The sequence below is a fragment of the Pseudomassariella vexata genome (genome assembly GCF_002105095.1).
Source record: "Pseudomassariella vexata strain CBS 129021 chromosome Unknown BCR38scaffold_24, whole genome shotgun sequence".
Taxonomy (NCBI): Eukaryota; Fungi; Ascomycota; class Sordariomycetes; order Amphisphaeriales; family Pseudomassariaceae; genus Pseudomassariella; species Pseudomassariella vexata.
The window spans coordinates 300,464-312,965 of NW_024467979.1; the positions used below are offsets into that span (position 1 = coordinate 300,464).

Consider the following 12,502-nt stretch of genomic DNA (forward strand, 5'->3'; position numbering starts at 1 on the left):
TATACATATAGGCAGGGGGTTGTCTATGGGTTTCAGGGTTCCGAAGGCCTACCCGCTGTCGCAGATATATTAAAACTGCGTAGAAAGTGGGATACGGGATGTCAACTAGGGTTTATCTCCGACTTCTTCGCAGCGGGACAAGATCTCACAGCCGTTGTGTGTAGCCTCGGTCCCTTAGCGTCGGGTGAGCGGGAATCTGGCAGGTGTTGGGCTCCTGGTAATAAACGAATGACGACAAGAAGTCTTCTCGAAGGGTCACACATTGCCCCTACGTGACCCCCGTACGTGACTTCCCCTCGTGCAGACAGCAGTTTGAGCATTGCATATCGACAGGCAATGGCCGACGGCCGGCCGTATGGTCCACGACACAGAAACAAGAAGCCAAGAGCCCCTCCCCCCCGCCGCCGTCCACCCCAGGCTGCATGAGCCTCACTTGTCCGTGTGTCGAGCAGCCCGATTCTGATGGGGACGGACAAGACATGGTGGCCATGCAGGAGCATTCGGCCGAATTGCTCACTTTCTCATGGATCCGGCGGCTATGGGGACAGGAACCAGGGTCTTGGTTGTGCACTAGACCCTTCTCAGAATTATCTCCCCGGCGGACCCCACCAAACCACGCGAAAGAAAGGGTTCTCTCGTCGGTTGGTCACTGGTCAGGCACCTTCTAGGAAATTGGCCAGCAGCCCATCACAATTCTTCTGGGCCTGACGAAACAGGAATCCGCGAGACGCTGCGGCATGTCGCCATCTTTGCATCTTTTTTCTTGATTATTTGGTTCGGCCTCTTCTTCGGCCTCTGCTTCTGTCTCTGCTTCTGCTTCTGCTTTTGGTGATGTTTAGTTTTGAAAGGGCCAATTCGTCACTCTTCTCACAGCCCCGCGACCTTTCCCCAGGCTGAACTCCCAGGCGGCACTGACTGCCGGCACACCACTACCCCTAATAATGTCTATGGCCGGTTACGGCACGCCATCATCGCAGGAGATCGGCGGCGGCAACGCCAACTCTGGCGCCCCGCGCAGCGTCAAGAGGCCACGTCCTGTCAAGTCTTGCATAGAATGCAGAACCCGGAAGCTCCGCTGTGACCGATTACTGCCGTGCTCGCAATGCCAGAAGTCGCAGCGCAATTGTCGGTACGCCGCCGATGGCGTGGCGGCCGACGGAGAAGGGGGGAATTCGGAAGGATCGGACGTTGAGGCTGCTACTGAAAGAGCGCCCAAGAGAATCAACGTGCAGAATGGCTCTACTACGAGCCAGAGCACCCTTCCCAGCCACAATGACCCAAACAAGAGTCGGTCTCTGCAGGTCTCTGCCTCGATTCTGGACGATTACGGTGCCCGTCTCGAGCGTTTGGAGCATGTCGTTCTGAAATCCAACAGTCCTTCAGCCGGAGCGTTCGGCAAAGACTTCTCCAGCGGTCATCACCATGCTAACCCTCGAAGAAAAATCAAGCTTCTCGCCTCTTCCTGTACCATACGGGGTTTGGCCATCAAGGGGACGACCAGAACCCGATACTTTGGCCAAAACAGCACCAGGGTTCTCCTGAACCTGTTCGATGAAGCCAGGGCCTTCATGTTCCACAGGACCAAGACGGGGGACCTAAAGGAGACCTTCATCAACATTCAGCGGATCCACAAGTCCCTCCAGGAAGAGCACCGGAAGGCCCTCACCCCCATCACCGTCTACGTGGACTCGATGACGCCTATTCAGAAGCGCATGGCCGACATCTTGCCCAAGAAGTCGGTCTGCGACCAGTTGATCCAGGTTTTCCTCGGTGGCTCCGAGACAGCCCTCTATCGAACCCTTCACATTCCCACCTTTAGGGAGCAATACGACACATATTGGGAGGGCCATATGCCAGCCGACTCTTTCTTGCCGCAGCTGCTGTCGATTTTATGCATTGGCTACCGCTTCATCGGTCTAGGAAAGGGGCTATATCCCGACCGAGATGGCATTCACTTACCAACCGCCTGTGCCCTTGTGAGACACTGGTTAGACGGCCTGAGAGGAAAGCAGCTGATTGAATTCGGGACGCTGCAAACCGAAGTACTTCTTTTGATGGCACAGAGGATGATCAACCCCAAGTTCCAAGAGTCTTGGACGAGGTTGGGGTTGGTTGTACGCATGGCCATGAGCATGGGTCTGCACCGAGACCCGTCCGAGTTTCCTCAGAAAGTCTCGCCCTTCTGGTCCGAGTTGCGCCGGAGGATATGGTACACTCTGATGGAACTCGACCTGCAGATGTCCATGCAGTGCAACATGCCCGCCTGCGTCCGAGATGGAGATTACACCACCAGGCCCCCACAGAATCTCGACGATGACGATTTGGACCCAGACTTGCATGAGCTTCCCGATGGCAAGTCTATCGATCAACCCACCGATTCGCAGATCCAAGTCTACTCGGCAAGTACGCTAGCGTACCGATTCCGAGCCGTTGATCTCATCAACCGTATCGACAGCCTCACCGACTTCCAGGAAGTGCTCGACTGTGGCAACGCATTGGAGAGGAGTTTCGAAGACTTGAGATTTATCTTGCCGCGAACGCCCCCCGAGAACCCGGCCGACGCCAACCGCCAATGGAGAATACGGACTATATTAGATATGACGTGTCGAAGAACCCAGCTCATGCTCTACAGACCGTTTGCGTTGAGTACACCTGACGCTCCCCACTATATTCTCACGGCGTATTTGCGATCGTCGGTGATCCTCCTTTCTTACCCCGACGACCTAGACACCAACGCCGCGACCTACTGGCACATATGGCACATGCACTATCTCATTCTGAAACAGGACATTTTACAAGCTGCCTTCAGTGTCTGCTACTACATCAAACATGCCGCCGCCAAGGATAGTCTTCCCTCTCCCGCATCCTCCTCTCTAACAAAGAGCTCCAAGGCCGAGTCGATTGAGGAAGCATGCATTCTCGCTTCGGAAAGCTCGGCCCTGCTCTCTCTCCCACGGCTAGTCAACGCCGTAGAAAAGGCGCTTGAAGCCATGATTAAGCGGATCCGAGAGATTGGTACAGATCTGAAGGATCTCGTGTCGCTGACGGTCGTCCTGAGCATATGTCAGGGCGGAACGTGGGCCGCTAAGGAGGAGAGGGTCAAGAGGGGTATGCGGGCGATTATGGAAGCTGGCCTTCAGGCTGGGGTGCAGCCGGGCGCGAAGACGATGGCGGATCCGGATAGTCAGACAACGTTCAATCTACCGGTAAGTGGACTGATGAGTGGAGGTGTTGAGAAAGATGGGGGTAAGGGGAGGTGGTGCTGACTTGGAATTCGAAGATAATACCCGGACCGCCAAACACGATGTCGATGCACAGTCTACACTCGCCTTCGGGGCATTCGGGGAGCTTTTTGAACCCGGTTCCTGCGCAGCCGTTTATGATGCCACACGATATTCCTCATACGGTAAGTTCTGTAAAGCAATCGCGAAGTCGACGACCGAATGGTCATGCATTCCTTCTTCCGATCCCCTGCCATTTGAATGAACTTACGGTCCGCTAACTGGGGTGAAGATACCCGGGTCCGAAGATTTAGCCATGTGGGATATGGAATTTTGGAACCCTCTCCTACACGGTGGTCCTCGTTGAGCTAACTGTTCATGATTGTACATCGAGGGTTTAATCAACTACTACTGTCGCTGCATCAGGTAGGCGAAAGAGCCGGAAAGAGGCAGGCAGCCGTAGGAAAGGTCAGGTTCTGTCAGGGGTTGGAAGGGATCCTGTTGCATATCTCAAATCATGATTGGAGGCGTTCTTGGATTACTTGAGATCGGAGGGAAGGTGTGCTGTATATTGATTATTTATAAGGAGACATCAAATCCCGCAGCTGACATACAAGGGGGTTTAGTCAACCCTTACGGCGCGCTGCCCACCTTGTTGACTTCGCCTACCTAGCGATAATAGGGAGATTGGTGCAGTTTAGGATTACGAGCATCCTAGCCAGTCGACCGTCAAGCACTACGTCGGCGGAATATAACTCGACAGCCGGTCCAGAATTCGAATCGTTAATCCGACCCCTTATCGGACCCCCCCTCGCCGCGATTCTTGCGAGCGTCTAGACCACGTTACGGTCTATCCACTTGAGCGTATGGTTGAGATGTATACGCTCGACGAGAACCCCAATTAGCAGATACTACGACTTGTCGCGACAAAAAATAGTCGAGCATCTTCTGCACATCAGTAGCATCCCACCCCTGAGGACGCATTTAAGTGCCACATTACCACACTTATCGGTAGTTCAGGCAGGGGTTGTAGCACAGACTTAGGGAGGGACAGGAGGTTTAGTAGTCGTTTGGCTACAAGTTTACCTGTATAACCGCCCAACGCGGCTTAAGGGCCCGCTATATCATCTATAGCCCCTTAAGGGAGTACTTGCAGAGGTACCGAGGGTTAACACCTACGGCGTATTTAATATATATTTCATTTCCAATCGGGAATAAGGATTGCGGTTTGCATCACTGCCGTTACTTAGACTATTTCCAGCGTAGTCAATCTCATATGTGTTCATGGCCGTGGAGTTGAAATATGGGTGAAGTTCGTTATGTTAAAGTCCATGGCTTACATGTAACCAGTATTGACAATCCATTCTCAGTCGTCATAGCGCCCCTCAATTTGATAGCCTTTGAACTTCCGCGCCGGTAAGTTCTTGTTGAACAGAAGATCAAGCTCCTCATACGTCCGGCCCTTAGTTTCAGGGATCCTAAAGAACGCCCAGATATAGCACAGGAAAGCCAGGCCACCGAAGAAAAATCCCAGTTTGCCCTGCATGTTGGCCTACAAAGGGGTCAGCGAAATCCAGCCGGGTAAATTGTAGGAACTCACCTGATCAGGATTAATCATATATGGGATAGCTACGGTCATCACAATGCCCAGTAGGCCCTGGGCTGCTGTAGCGATGGCAATCGTCTTGGATCGGACACGCGTCGCAGAGCATTCACCGATGAGAGTGAAGCAGACGGGGCCAATGCTCAGATCGTACGCAAAGTTCCAGACCAACATGAGCGTGGATTCGGCCCAAGTCACACCGGATGGGCGACCAGGAATGCAGTCGAGAATGCCAATGATGAGCTGCAACACGATCAAAACCAACAAGCCGTTCAAGTAGATGGATCGTCTTCCGAATCGGACAAGCAGAAACCAGGATAAAACGGTTCCGACGAAGCCCACAGCTAGACTTGGTTAGTTTCCGGCTTTGATCTGCCTTGTAACGTGAAAGAATCGGGGATACTCACCTAAGAAGCCGATGCCCATGGAAAAAGCATCTTCGGTGCGTAGGCCAGCAAGCTGGAAGAAATACGTCCCGTAGTTGATGAGGTAGATGCCACTGAGAACTTGGGTGCAGTACACGCCCACGGAGATTTCGGTTCGTCTGAGGTTTATGCCCTTCACACAGTCAATATAAGTGCTCCCAGCTTCAATTTCCTGCTCGAGTCGATCCGTCTCAGCGATGGCGGCTAATGTTGCTTCTACGTTGACCCCTTTCGAAGACAATGCACGCAAGGCGTTTTCCGCTTCGTTCTAGCACAAGACACAAGTCAGCACCCAATAAGTATCCAGAGGTATCCAGCCCTTTATCACAGATTAGGTGCTTCTGGAATTACTTTTGTTTCGGCTGTGTACTTACCATCCGTCCTTTACGAACAAGCCACCAAGGACTCTCGGGTATGAAAAACATGCCCGGGATGATGACAGCAATCCAGCTAGATGAGGGACAACCGTCATTAGTTCACTTCTACTGCGTTGAGTTGAAAGGGGTGCACAAATTTGGCACGAATAGTCGACTTACAACCACTGCAGCGCAAACGGGATGCTATATGCCCAATGCGTATTCAACTTGGAGGTCCCGGCCGTAACCCCATTCGCAAGAAACTGCCCCATAACGAAACACAGATTCGTATAGCTCGTCAAATGCCCACGCAAAGCCAGGGGACACACCTCGGACGCGTAAGCCGGGGCAATGACCACGTAGCAGCCGAGCACGAGCCCGCCCAGTAGCTCGCCTACGAGAAGCACTTCCAGCGAGCGCGCGAAGAATTGGATGAAGACCAGCCCGGCGGTGAGGATGACACAGACGCCGAAGGTGTACTTCCGGCCGAATATGTCCATAGGGTACGCTGAGACCAGGGCGCCGACGACTTGGCCTACCGGGTTGCCCATTGATAGGCCTGTCTGCCAGGGCGCGGATATGATATACTGGGGAAATAGTTAGTTCAGCACTGAAACTCAGTCTGTCTGGGAGGTTGGGAATACTACTTACCGACCCTTCAAACTCATAGCCAAAGTCGGCTTGGAATTGCGGGGTTGCGTACAAGTTTCCCAGCAGCTGGGGGTCAAATGCTAACATCTGCAATGCCAAATCTGAGTAAACGGTTTTCATTTCAGATCATCGTCGAGGCTTCTTACAATAACCCCTAGCGACACGAATGCCGACCATCCCACAGCAGTCGGGTACAGCTGCACGGCTTGCGTGAACGTCAGACTGTGTTCTTGCTGAACAGCCTCGGCCAAGATGGCTGCGTCGCTCGCGCCGGGCTTGGAATCGACGGGGTGGTTTGGCTCCGTCGCCATGGTGGATGCAGCTGCCGTCAGAAGGGGTTGGATCTCGTCGCCTGCGTGCACACTGGATTTGGGGGTTTCAATGCGGTGGAACTATCGGGAGAGGATGCGGCAGCAAGACTGACGATGATGGGAGGACAATGGGGAAACGCCCGCCTGGTGTGTGTGCCATCTTATTGACATCTCTTATCGAATGAGAGCCAGGCTTGGTAGGATTCTCCGGTGAGCCCCGGCGATCTTCGGAGGTTGGCTGGGAGTTTGTGTTGCTGTTATCAACGTGCTAACCATTAGCAGATTCGGCAGCAGATCTATCTGACTTGATGACCCTGTCTGCAGTGACACTGAAGGGAGGGGAATGACACGCATCCGACAGAAATGTTGCTTGCAGCCGCCGAATGTGGGGTAAGCTTCAATCGGGGCCCTGTTCGAGCATAGGGAAAGTAATGATAACGATAGCACTCTATTGATGCACGAAGCACACTTCAATATAAGCCCATTTTTGAGCATATCTCTATCGCATTCAAGAATCTGAAATCACGGTGTAGGGTTCCGCGGAAGTCGTTCTGCTGGTTGACCTCCACATAGTGCCTACCTCCAGCAGGGTTCCTGAGTGAGTAGCATCCCGAAGTGGCCAAAGCGACGGGAATCCCAGACAATATTCCAAAGCTTGAATTTTCGTATGCATCTCGCGCCCACCACACATGGCACGCCGGACAAACCTCACCTTAACCACGCTTCTGAGTTCAACAGGCGTGAAAAGCCTTCCTTGGCGGGCAGCTGGTTGGCCAGACTCATGTGCTCGTGAGTAATCTCTACCTAGGTATACAGATGCATTCACGATCACAATAAGTTCGTTCTGTCAGGGCTGTACTGCTTACTGTCACGTCGAAGCAGAGAAGCCAAGGTTTGGTGGTGAGAAGTACTTCGTTTCTACCTACTCCGTCCTTCATCATCAACATATTCAAGTCGTCATTCATCATCCTTGCATATCCAAATACATCGCCAATGCCGATCGTTAACTTATTCCCATCTCCATATCGTCATAACCCTCATTCGCACCAACGATATCTGCTCTCATCCATCTCGTGTGCTTATTCTCTTTGCGCTGGGGCGTTCTGCCCTCTTTTCAGGTTCCCCGTTGGGTCGTTCGACGGATCGCCATCCGCGCCAGGATTTGCCATCTAAAACTGTCAGCACCATTCTTCAAGTGAACAAAGGACATGGTGGGGATGGAGCGCTTACCTCGTATTCGAGAGTCTTGATCAACTTGTAAAACATGACAGCAATCAACGAACCCATCAAAGGGCCGACCCAGTATATCCAATGTTCCTGGTCGAAAGTCAAAGTGATGACACAGGGACCGAAACTCCTTGCTGGATTGAGGGAGCCACCGGTAAACTGAACACCAACCATCTCGGCAATGAACAAAGCCAGGCCAATGCCGACGGGTGCCATGAAGGTGCCGCGATGCTTTTCCTTCGCCAGCATAAATATTGTGAAAACCAGCTCAGCCGTCAGGATGGCCTCGATGAAGACGCCTTGAGCGACGCTGGCCCCACCACTGAGAGTCGTTCTGACGTTGAAGTTCTCGGGGAACAGGAACCGGACGATGACCGAGGCGAGCAAGGAACCCAGGATTTGAGCAATGAATAGACACGCGGCTCTGGTGACACTGATGGCCTTCACCATCACCATGGCGAGTGTGACGGCGGGGTTAAACAGACCACCACTGATGCGAAAGAAAATCCAAACATTGACCATCAGGGAAAACCCGAAAATGATCGAGATGTAAAGGAGCACGGATATATCGAAGCCAGTGGCACCGCCCGTCGTCGAGTTGCTGTCGCTGGAGTTGTTGCTGTTGTTGGCCCGGGATTGGATGTTGGCCACTTCGGTCCCAGCGAAGGCGAAGAAAAGGAAGAGGGTCGTGCCAATGAACTCGCCCATGCTGGCGACGAAATGATTCTTGAAGTTGGAGTTCACCCAATGAGTCCCGGGCAGCCGCAGAGCCGCGGCCTTCTCCTGGCTGCTCAGCTGTTTCCAGTCGACGCAGATATTGTTGGCAGCAGGCGAGTAGTGGCCCATTTCTTCGTCCGGAATCCGGTCGCGGTGCGACTGGGTTGCCTCGAACCATGGCTTTGAAGGCGAAGGTGCTGGGTCTGCCTCGTCGGCGTAGGGGCGGTTGTGGTACGCGCGAGGGGCCCGGCTGCGTACCAAGCGTCGGGTATACATGTCGGGCTGGCGGGAATCGTCTCGATCACGGTACGAGTCGTGGACTCGGTCGACGTAGCGGTCTCCATAGTAGTCTTCTTCCCACTCGTCATCATATCGGAGCGGTCGGGTGGATCTCATGGAGCGAGTACGTGTGGGCGGATCGTAGTCGGTTGGGTAGCCGCCGGCACCTCGGGATGATGGTGGTTTTCGACTTGATGGTCGGTGCTGGCCCGATGTGCGTCCACTGCGGTCTCTACATTCTGACCTTCGCTTGGAAGTCGATGGCGCCGCTGCCGCTGGAGGGCTGATCCCTTCGACTTCGGAATCGGAGTGGTCGTCGGGAAAGTGGGCGGCTTTGGCCGACATGGGAGAGATGATCTCCTCTGCCGAACGGCGAGCAGTTTGCTCTTCAGCCATTGTGCCAGATATCTGAGCAGATGGACGTTGCATATGAACTAACGTCGGATGAATGGCGTTGCAGTTCCTGAGAATATCGAGTCGGCAAACACATGTGGGATGGTGTCGAAAAGCGCTCAAAGTACTGTGGTCTCAAATAAGGGAGCTCACGTCGATTATATTACTCACTTCCACCTCTATCTGGCCTATGTCGAAACCACTAGCCGTCGGTCCTCCCCTCCAACCCCCTTTCACCGCCTAAGGAACCCCATTGATTACACTCGACCTCGTTTTCTTGGATTTTGCTTTTCAGCCACTGACATAACTCCAATCTGACTGCTGGGACGTGGTAAGGAGATGCCGGTGTCGTGCTGCAGTTTCAGGGATACCAAGTGACAGGTTCAGGCTGACGCTGCCAAATAGAATTGAGACGGCTGGCCTACTATGCACTAGTTCAGTTGGCAATTAACACAGATATTGGACTAAACTGGTAAACCCACGAATGACCACTGAAGATATGGCTGTACTTCAGCCGCGTGCGTAGGGACCGCAGGTTGCATTCATGCCCAAAGTAGGGTTAGGCTTGCGAAATAACCCGTATGACGTCGACTTCCTCCGGCGCAAACATAAACTCAGTACAGGATAGTTAGTCTCTGAAACTGGCTATAAAATTCACGCAATGGTGCGTGGTTGAGGCCCAATGGTTAGTTCTCATCTATAAGTCGTCTGATATTGCTTTGGTTGCTGGGATCATCGTTGGTTATACTTAAACAATCCAGCTGCAGACCACCGAACCGCGAAAGCGAGCCATCCCGGCTTTGAGAAATCGATTCCAAGTTCATCGCAAGGATCACGTTGACAGTGTTCTTTTGAGTAACACTGGTTGGAGGCCAGGTATGAGCGAATGATATCAGAGCGAACGATGGATTGCGGAACTGGTTCGGGATACCTACTACACATGCCGTTCGACACGGAGTCAGTATCTGGCAATTCTGGGGCTGCGTCTCTCTTGGATAGACTTTCAGATTTCCTTCTTCTTCCTCTTGGCTTGTTTTTCTTTTTCGGTCGCCACGTCGAGGATTTATTACATCCAGTAATTTTCGATTTTTTCAGCCACTGGGTATGTGTGTGGTTGATAACAACATGTGAGAAGGACAGCCAGTCAGGCATACATCATTCTACGTGTAGTATGCCACAACACCCTCATATCAAACAACAGCACCGATCCATTCTTATCACTCATGTCTCTGCCGACGGATAAGTCCCTTATTATTTACGTGCAAAAGGCCAAAAGAAACAATGTGAGTTCACTGGACGCCAGGTTTGTCTTCCTGCCCGTTCTGACGGCTGGGGACTGAGGATCCCTCCGTCGACAGCATAGTGACATAAACCAAGCCGGGACGCAGCCTAAGCATCAGTACCGAGATGGATATCGCATCGAGATCGACAAGCCCGTCACTTTTGGCTTTTCTACCCCTACTCACGTTTCTCTCCGCACTCTATAGCCGGCTGGAGGCTCGGGCAACGATTGATTGGTGGCCGGAATTAGGATCAGTTGGCATTGACGAGGCACTGGACCAGTTGTGTGTGTATTCCTTCGCGTGGTCTAGATCTGAGTACCGGTGCCGGAAAGAGATCTCAGCTTCTGCTAACCTCTTCGGGCGAGACACCGATCCTCGGTAATCATATAAGCTGTTACATCGCTCCATAGCAAACAATGTTTGTCACGGGAGGGTGGAGGACTGTTGGTATTTCTGGCAGGTAGGTAGGTGAACGAAGCCCCACCCATTTGTGTGTGTGGAGTTGTGGCTGGTAAGGTCCTGGATTATTGTACTTTTATGCGGTCGCCTCCTTGTCTGACTCGTGTATTACTGCTAGTAATCATGTGGTTATCTAACCCCAACGCTAGAGCCAGGTCTATGACATGGCGGTGTGCAATGGGACAACGAAAATAAGAGGCTGGAGTTATATTGACATTGGTTAACTCTATATAGATCGATTTCTAGAGCTCAACCTCCCTCTGCACTGGAATACCACTAAGCCTTGCAGGCAACGGCAGACCAGTCTTTCTCGCGGAAGAGGCATTCAGCAAACACTCACTCTCTTGATCAATGCCTTCCGTTGGTATCTGCCTCCGTCACCTCGTACTAGTCTCGTGATCGTTGGGAATACCACTGTTTCATAGCAGGAGGGGAGCATTACTAGAATTATAGATCTATTGCCAACTTACATGCTTCAATCGTGTGTATGAGTTGTAAGTAGATTAAAATGGCCCATCAAGTCATCTGGGATCACAAAGACAATGTTTACCGGTTCCCACCGGTTCCCGCTACTTCGGGTGAGCCGAGAATTGTGCATCTATCTGATGTTGTCTACTGCAATTTATTGTATGCTGATGGCCACCTGTCAATATCGACAAATGATTACGGGATCTAATGTGACTTAATATTTATTAATTGACCAATATTACATAGCGTTATCGTGAGAAATGATTCATCTGGTTAAGAATCTAAAGTAGTCTCCCGTGTGAGAAGCCCAGAGCATAGCGACTTGATACAACATTAATGGCACACTGCTTAGGAAAAGAGATGCTACTAACCATCTGAAATTTTGATGGAAAGCCCGCACCTCGATATTTGTCAACAGCAAAGTGCATATTGATGTCGATCGTGTCTATTCCCTGTGAGATCAACCAGTGTGTTGATTTGAACCAGAGCCAGAGCCAGCCTCGGGTCCCTTTCTCATCAATTCGACAGCCTTCAATTCATCACCCACACTTGACAACCAACAGCTCGCAACAACAATCCCAGGAGAATATCTTCCTCCTGTGTTAAAAGAAACCTCTTTCACCGCGAGACATCCCAATGCCTGCCCAAGTCTGCCCTCCCCGCCACATATGAGACTGTGAGAATGTGATCCTGACCAGAGTACAGGCTCAAAACGGGATTGACGAGTCTGCCAGAGGCTTATCAGCTCGTGCCCAGTCAGCCTACGCCTGCAACGCCAACTCGGGTAGCTGCAACGCCAACTCGGGTAGCTGCAACGGGAGCTCCAATTAGAGAAGCACTCAGGGTGCTCAGGACAAGGAAAGTCCAAGAAGTGAAGGATTTCCTTTTCTCTCGTGAGAAATCAGAGAATTGGTATCAACATCGAGGGATGAGCCGGTGGTTCTTTGAGACTATGGTTGTTTTACTTCGCTGAGTTATGTTGATGTTGCTGTTGCTTGTAATGGTGTTTGTTCATGACAGAGGAAACTAGTAGACACTAACACTAAGCTGAAATATCAACCATCTGTTTCTCCTAAATCACAGCTTATATTTTGGTGCTTTCGAATTCT

At 51.9% G+C, this 12,502-nt stretch overlaps 3 protein-coding genes across 3 annotated transcripts; 1 reads left to right on the plus strand and 2 right to left on the minus strand.

Annotated features, from left to right (window-relative positions):
* Positions 1-659: 659 nt before the first annotated feature.
* BCR38DRAFT_478908 (uncharacterized protein) lies at positions 660-3,917 on the plus strand. The gene is made up of 3 exons (XM_040863123.1): positions 660-3,206; positions 3,281-3,406; positions 3,514-3,917. The coding sequence occupies exons 1-3, from the start codon at positions 942-944 to the stop codon at positions 3,586-3,588; spliced, it is 2,466 nt and encodes an 821-aa protein (XP_040709985.1). The 5' UTR covers positions 660-941; the 3' UTR covers positions 3,589-3,917.
* Positions 3,918-4,407: 490 nt separating this feature from the next.
* Positions 4,408-7,065, minus strand: BCR38DRAFT_451546 (sugar porter family MFS transporter). Its single transcript, XM_040861472.1, has 8 exons — positions 6,681-7,065; positions 6,403-6,619; positions 6,257-6,343; positions 5,786-6,192; positions 5,624-5,699; positions 5,232-5,517; positions 4,822-5,168; positions 4,408-4,773 (listed from the first exon to the last, which is right to left on the minus strand). The coding sequence occupies exons 1-8, from the start codon at positions 6,725-6,727 to the stop codon at positions 4,588-4,590; spliced, it is 1,653 nt and encodes a 550-aa protein (XP_040709986.1). The 5' UTR covers positions 6,728-7,065; the 3' UTR covers positions 4,408-4,587.
* A 581-nt stretch (positions 7,066-7,646) lies between these two features.
* BCR38DRAFT_461792 (aquaporin) lies at positions 7,647-8,640 on the minus strand (the record flags this gene model as incomplete). The annotated part of the gene is made up of 2 exons (XM_040862561.1): positions 7,647-7,736; positions 7,798-8,640. 2 exons carry the CDS (start codon positions 8,638-8,640, stop codon positions 7,647-7,649), a joined length of 933 nt encoding a protein of 310 aa, XP_040709987.1.
* Positions 8,641-12,502: the final 3,862 nt, after the last annotated feature.

Coding starts and splice junctions, on each gene's coding strand:
- BCR38DRAFT_478908 (XM_040863123.1), top strand. CDS start 942: ATGTCTATGGCCGGTTACGGCACGCCATCATCGCAGGAGATCGGCGGC. Junction 3,207..3,280: donor AGACAACGTTCAATCTACCG/GTAAGTGGACTG, acceptor TGGAATTCGAAG/ATAATACCCGGACCGCCAAA. Junction 3,407..3,513: donor CACACGATATTCCTCATACG/GTAAGTTCTGTA, acceptor ACTGGGGTGAAG/ATACCCGGGTCCGAAGATTT.
- BCR38DRAFT_451546 (XM_040861472.1), bottom strand. CDS start 6,727: ATGGCACACACACCAGGCGGGCGTTTCCCCATTGTCCTCCCATCATC. Junction 6,620..6,680: donor CCCATTGTCCTCCCATCATC/GTCAGTCTTGCT, acceptor CCCCAAATCCAG/TGTGCACGCAGGCGACGAGA. Junction 4,774..4,821: donor ATATGATTAATCCTGATCAG/GTGAGTTCCTAC, acceptor ACCCCTTTGTAG/GCCAACATGCAGGGCAAACT.